Source organism: Cervus canadensis, chromosome 3 (assembly GCF_019320065.1).
Source record: "Cervus canadensis isolate Bull #8, Minnesota chromosome 3, ASM1932006v1, whole genome shotgun sequence".
Lineage (NCBI taxonomy): Eukaryota > Metazoa > Chordata > Mammalia > Artiodactyla > Cervidae > Cervus > Cervus canadensis.
The window spans coordinates 99,565,894-99,573,084 of record NC_057388.1 but is presented as its reverse complement, the minus strand read 5'-3'; the positions used below and the strand labels follow the sequence as shown (position 1 = coordinate 99,573,084).

General features: G+C 42.9%; 1 protein-coding gene across 1 annotated transcript; it reads right to left on the bottom strand.

Annotated features, from left to right (window-relative positions):
• Positions 1-1,900: 1,900 nt before the first annotated feature.
• LOC122437958 (olfactory receptor 9A4-like) lies at positions 1,901-2,845 on the bottom strand. Its single transcript, XM_043462418.1, has one exon. The coding sequence runs from the start codon at positions 2,843-2,845 to the stop codon at positions 1,901-1,903; it is 945 nt and encodes a 314-aa protein (XP_043318353.1).
• Between the last annotated feature and the right edge of the window lie 4,346 nt (positions 2,846-7,191).

Below are 7,191 nucleotides of genomic sequence, written 5' to 3'. Positions count from 1 at the left end.
GGAATCTGGCTGTCCCCCTGTCTCTCATTTTCTCTGCCTCTTTCCTCCTCTCCCTTGTCTACCCCCAAGGATGGTTGTTCACTGAGGAAAAATTTGCACAGGTTCAGAGACACAGCAGAAATGTAGTCAAGGAAAGGCTGAAGACACTTCCACTCGTCCCACCTGAGGCTAATCAAGTTGGAGACCCTGGATGTGTTGTGCAGTCAGCAAAATTGAAAGCTCCCAGTCAGGAGCTTCTCAACACCCAGGCCGCCTTACTCACTCGACCTTCCTTACCCACTACCACACATTCCCAGCTGTCTAAATCAGCCAACGCAGCTGCTACATGCTTCTCCCTGATTACATGGACCCCTACAGAGCCTAAGCCACCCCCAAGCTGTGACCCCACAAGTGGATTCAAGACACGTGTCAAAAACCTGGTGGCCAAATGGACTTCTGTCCAATTCCTCTCTTCATCTCCAGGGTTACGAGAAGCCCGTCTTTCCCAGAGGATCTCTGCCTCTCTGTACCCCACAGCCTCTGGTCATAGTTATGGATCCGGGTCAGAGATCCACAGAGAGGATCTGCCACCTACTCTACCGCCAATGTGTTAATGCCATGGCCCATTCCCATCTCTCCAACATGCATGCATTCCAGGTGGGGTTGTTCAGTCATACATTTCCCTCTAGGTCTTCAAATGCGATTGCTCAAAAACCTCAGCTGCTTGGATTGAGGGATAGAGGTTTAAAAAATATTCAAAATTAATCCCAAAAGTGCTACATAAAAATGAGAATGGCTGAGATGCTGAGTAAAATTGTAAAATCACATCTGAAATATTTATTATTACATTTGCAAAAACAGTTGCCATTTTTCATAAAATGAGCACAAGTCATAGTTAAAAATCAAATGGAATGATGGAACATCAATGTCCCTCTCCCCTTCTGCTTAAGTCTTCTGATCCATTTCCTAGAGCTAAATATTAAAACAAATTTCTAGCATAATAGATAGAGACTTGTCTGTATTAACACATTCAACATTGATGTTGTTAAGGAGTGAATTCCTCTTACAACTGCTGGTTGAGAAAAACTCCAAGAATGCACTACCACTGTTGCACCTTGAACCAGAAGCCTCAAGAAAAGGTTAGACCCTGGAGTTGGACTTGGCATCACTCATGGAAATCATATGGGAAGCTGAGGCTTTGAGAAAACCAGGGAAACACAGGACAATATAGGTGAAGATGACCCAGCACCTAGATTCAAACATTTAGGTCAGTTGTCAGAGAATGAATGATTCTTCTCTACACATTTCACATTCAAACATCACAGCATTGTTTTTAATAACCATGAACATCTTTTACATTTTTAGTTGTTAAATTTATTTTTTTAATTATATGTATTTGTTTTATTTTTATTTATTATTACTTTTTTGACCATGCTGGGTCTTTTTGCTGCATGCAGGCTTATGCTAGTTGGGGTGAGGCAGGGCTATTTTCTAGTTGAGGCTTCTTATTGTGATGGCTTCTCTTTTGCAGAGCACAGGCTTTAGGGTACACAGGCTTCAGTATTTGTGGTACACAAGCTTAGTCGCCCATGGCATGTTGGATCTTCTGGGCCAGGTTTTGAAACCATGTCTTCCGCATTGACAGGCGGATTCTTTAGCACTGGACCATCTGGTAAATCCTATTAAATTTATTTTGCTAGGTGTATTTTAACTAGAATAATGTGTATCAATTAATATATCCATGTAACTACAATAATATGTGTAAATGAATATACCCACTTAAAAAAAGGAAGTGATTATTAAAAGCTAAAAGTTACATTAGACCATAAACTACTTGATGATGAAAATGATTATTTCTGATTTGAATCAGGGCTCTCATTACTCAGGCCCAAGATGATGAGTCCATGGTGGTCCAGAACAGCTAAGCCTTGAGGAGTTGATAGCAGCTTTTCATGGCATCTCGAAACACCTCTGTGAATTTGTCATTTCGGAGGGTGAAGATAAAAGGGTTCAGAAAAGGGTTCACCACTAAAACCATCAGTGATGCTACCCTGTTGTACTCAGCGGCCTGTGTTTGTTTGGGTTTCACAAACAGGAACAAACAGCTGCTGTAGCCAATCACAACACAGGTGAAGTGGGAGGCACATGTAGAGAAGGCTTTCCACCTGCCAGATCCTGAAGGGATCTTGAGGATAGTGGAGATGATGTAGAGGTAGGAGACTATTGTAGGGATCAAAGAACCAAAAAGTACAAAAATAGCCATTAAAAAAAGAATAAATTCAGTGAAAAGGCTATTATCACACGATAGTTTGAACAGCTGTCCTCGGTCACAGTAAAAATGGTCTAGCACATTTGATTTGCAGAAAGTAAGATGAAACGTCGCATAGATTGGCCAGATTTCAAAGAGGAAGCCAAATACCCAGGACACAATTACCACCCAGAGACAGGTATGGCTGTTCATAATGACGTTGTACCGCAGAGGGTTACAAACAGCCACGTAACGGTCCACAGCCATCGCAGCAAATAATATGAACTCCGACATTCCCAAAGACAGGTACAAATACAGTTGTACACAACAGGCAGTCAAGGATATTGCCTGCATCCCAGGAAGGAGGAGACCCCAGAGCATCAAGGGGACAGTCACACTTGTGGTCAGCATCTCTAGGACAGAGAGGTGACCCAGGAAGAAATACATGGGGGTCTGCAGACGCTTATCAATACAGACCATAAAGATGATGACCATGTTTCCAATTAATGACACAGAGTAGAAGAAAAAGAAGGTGGCAAAGAGAATATTGCGTAGTTCTTTAGAGCCAGGGAAGCCAAGGAGATAAAATTCAATGTTACTAGAGTAATTTTTCAACATTTAGCTGGTTGCTTCTGTTCTTTATGAAATCTGGAGGGCAAAGGAGAGACAACATGCTGCTAATTTCAAAGCACTAAAGACATTCACAGGTTGACAAGATATTATCTCTTGCTCTTTCAGGCTGCACAGAATGACCAGGCTGGTTCATATTTCACTATTCTCTGTACAAAGTTGATGTTAAATATTTTATAAACAATATGAGGGTTTCCCTGGTGGTTCAGTGGTAAAGAATATGCCTGCCATTGTGCGAGACATGGGTTAGATACTGGATCCAGGAAGATGCCCTGGAGAAGGAAATGGCAACTCACTCCAGTATCTTGTCTGGGAATTCCTACAGACAGAGGAGTAGGGTGGGCTACAATCCATGGGGTCATGAAGAGGCGGACATGACTTAGTGACTGAAAAACAAGAACAAGTATATGATAATGTGAAGATAAGTGTGGATCTCCAGTAAGATAAGAAATAGTTAACAATATCACTCTATGCATAAGAACACACCAAACCAAGGAATCACTTTTGTCTCTCATTTCACTGGACATTTGGACTCCAACTCTGCCACCATCCCTGACCACCTTGTCTTTTTCCAAGGCCTCAACATACTCATTTACAGTCTGACCCCTGCCATCCTGAGTGTCCTAATCTGCCTTCTTACATCCATGCCCTGAAATAACCCTGCATCTCAACAGCTAAAAGAAAGTATTCCTAGTCAATCTCACTGAGACATGTTTCCTCCTCCTTCCTTCCTTTGAACACAGATTCATTTGCCTTATCATCCCTTTAAAGATTTCAATTCAGTTATCTGTATCATTTTTGCCTCTTGGGAAGGATGACAGGCAGGGAGATGGGTTGATGTCCTAAGATAAGAGCTGTTTTGAGACAAACTATTGAGTCTTTTCCTGACTTCTGGGCAGCAGGCTCTCTGGAGGGAGCTCTCCACTTTTCCTTCCTTATTCTAATGGAAAAAGTCCATTTCTGCCTCTCATTTCACTCAGCGTGTCTCCTCCTAACAGGAAGAGCCTCAGCAGAACCTAGTTAGTGATTTCCAGCTCAGATTAATGAATCCTCTAGTCAACAGGGGACTGCAGAGTGTAGGGGAACAGGAAGAGTGAAGAGGCTGGGACTCCCTTTGCCAACTTCCATCACTCCCATCCCTACTGCATAATCTGGGACCAGAAACTAGAAAGGGGCTATGATTTAATGGTAGCATCTGTTGGGCTTCTGGAGTTTCAGACTTCTAGCTCTAGGAAGAAGAGACATCCAAAGGTGCAGTACGTCCCTATTTCAACCCATTATTATCTGAGTACTATAGGAAGTGTGGAAACGTCCCAAGAGAACATTTGCTTGCCTAACTCCTCCATTGTCCACTGAGTTCTACAAATAAGGAAAACTGTCAAAAAAACATCAAAAAAGATTACCCTGAACTCCACTGGATAAGTGGATAAGCGAAGGCCCTCACCACCTGCAGCTGATGGCTCAAATGTCTCAAATCCTGTGGCCCTTCCAGACTTTCTAAAGCTACACACGTGCCTCTTCACACTTTCTTCCCTCTTTAAGCTCTATTTTCCTCTTATTAACTCTCATCAGAAGCTGAAACTGAAGTGCCTCAAGGATTTTTTCTTCCTTGTTCACTGTTACACCTCCAGTGCCAAGAACGGAGCCTGACAGAGTGTGAACAAGTAATCTTTTAATATTTATTCAGTAAATAAATCAGTGAATGAATCACAAACAGGTCAACAAGTGAACAAGGAGTGTTCATTGTGACCTTCTGTTCCTTCTGCTGACAGGATAGGACTCTATTTACAGAGGACTTGTCTGGTTAATATGTGGTCTCTCTTCCTGGGGATCCCCTATGGAATAGGAAGCATACAAAAGAAAGAAATAGGGAGAGATGAGCGAGCGGGGTCTCAGGTAATGACAGACAGCTGTGTCTGTCACCAGCACTCGGAACAGCAAAATGAGTTTTCTGCTCTGAAGGAAACACGGGCTCACCATGCAGCTCCCTTCATCCATTCTTCATGTTCCAGGTGTCTTTCCTCTACATGGTAGCAAAGCCCAGAACTCCTATCCTAATCCTCTCCTGCTAGTTCCTTCACAGAGAGGAACCACTGGCAGACACTCACCTCCAGAGAAGGGGACTGGCCTGCAAAGTTCTATGGCTCTGGGATCAGCACTGGGTACCCCCTGCTTGGTGATGAGTGCTGGGCATGGTCTGTGGGTCACAGCAAACTGCTGCTCTCTCCACTCTCGGTGAAAGAGGGAACACCTCACACCAGCAACTGAGGGGTAAGTCTAGTGATAAAAGTGCTGTGAGAGCCTGACCATTGTTCTCTGTATCTCTCTCCGTTTTTCCTTCACCTCTCTGTCCCTAGGGAGACTGATTCACTGATTAACTAAATCTGTTGAGTTCAGAATATCCCTAGAGAATCAGTGAAAATAGAGTCAGAGAAACTTTTCCCTGTTCCTCTCGAGGCTAATCAAGTTTAGAACATGGAAAAGTTCTAAATGGGCAAACTTGAAATCCCTGAGGCAAGGAGTTTCTCAACACCCAGTGGGCCTTCCCTCAGACCCCAGGTCCTGGTTCTCATCAAAACAGTCAAAAAATAGCCAGACCCTGCTCTCTTCTGTGTCTCCCTGATTCCATTCAGCCCTGCAGAGCCTAGTGACCCACAAACAGAACAAACCTCAACTGCCTCTAAAACATATCAAAACCCAACAGCCACCAAAGAGCCTCTGTCAAAAGTTTTCCTTCATCCCAATCCCCAGGAATCCCATCTTTTCCCGATGATCTCTGCACTCCACCTACCAGATACTCTCTGACCACAGTTATGGGAACCTGGGAAGAGAGAAAGAGGATAGAGGATCTGCCAGGCACCCTAACCTCACAGCCTGTGAATGCCACAGACCCTTCCAGGCTCTCCATCGTGCATATATTCCAACTGTGTTGGAATATGTCCCTTAGGTGTCAAATGCTTCCAGCGTACTTCCCTGAGCTGCCTGAAGTGAGAGGTAAAGGCGGAAGAAGAAATGTATGGGACTGACTCCCCCAAATATTAATAGTATATAAAAGTGAGGACAGCTGGGATGCTGAATAAGATAGCAAAATTACATTTTAAGTATTTATATTTACCTCGTTAAAACCATTTCAATTTAAAACAACTCCTGGTAAGAAAATAAAATTTTATAGAGGAATAGAAAACAAATTCCCCCTCACTAATGTACGAGTCTCCTATTTATATTGTACACCTAAATACAATGATTAATCTCTATTATATCCACACAAAATTTTCTATAATACACATGCATATTTCTATATGGACTTTACTTGCTATTTTAGTCACCATAATGCCTTGCTACTTTCCCTTTCTTATATATTTATGTGTGTGTGTGTTTGCATATGAAATCGTTCTATATTAGGACTCTCTCACATTTCAGTTCAGTTCAGTTCAGTCGCTCAGTCATGTCCGACTCTTTGGGACCCCATGAATCGCAGCACACCAGGCCTCCCTGTCCATCACCAACTCCCAGAGTTTACTCAAACTCATGTCCATCGAGTCAGTGATGCCATCCAGCCATCTCATCCTCTGTCATCCCCTTCTCCTCCTGCCCCCAATCCCACCCAGCATCAGGGTCTTTTCCAATGAGTCAACTCTTCACATGAGGTGGCTAGAGTATTGGAGTTTCAGCTTCAGCGTCAGTCCTTCCAATGAACATGCAGGACTGGTCTCCTTTAGGATGGACTAGTTGGATCTCCTTGCAGTCCAAGGGACTCTCAAGAGTCTTCTCCAACACCACAGTTCAAAAGCATCAATTTTTTGGCACTCAGCTTTCTTCACAGTCCAACTCTCACATCCATACATGACCACTGGAAAAACCATAGCCTTGACTAGACATACGTTTGTTGGTAAAGTAATGTCTCTGCTTTTTAATATACTATCTAGGTTGGTCATAACTTTCCTTCCAAGGTGTAAGCGTCTTTTAATTTCATAGCTGCAATCACCATCTGCAGTGATTTTAGAACCCAGAAAAATTAAGTCTGACACTGTTTCCACTGTTTCCCCATCTATTTTCCATGAAGTGATGGGACCAGATGCCATGATCTTAGTTTTCTGAATGCTGACCTTTAAGCCAACTTTTTCACTCTCCTCTTTCACTTTCATCAAGAGGTTTTTTAGTTCTTCTTCACTTTCTGCCATAAGGGTGGTGTCATCTGCATATCTGAGGTTATTGATATTTCTCCCAGCAATCTTAAATCCAGCTTGTGCTTCTTCCAGCCCAGCGTTTCTCATGATGTACTCTGCATATAAGTTAAATAAGCAGGGTGACAATATACAGCCTTGACCTAATCC

What these genes read in the sequence shown, in the direction of transcription:
- LOC122437958 (XM_043462418.1), bottom strand. Translation starts at nt 2,845, where the DNA reads ATGTTGAAAAATTACTCTAGTAACATTGAATTTTATCTCCTTGGCTTC.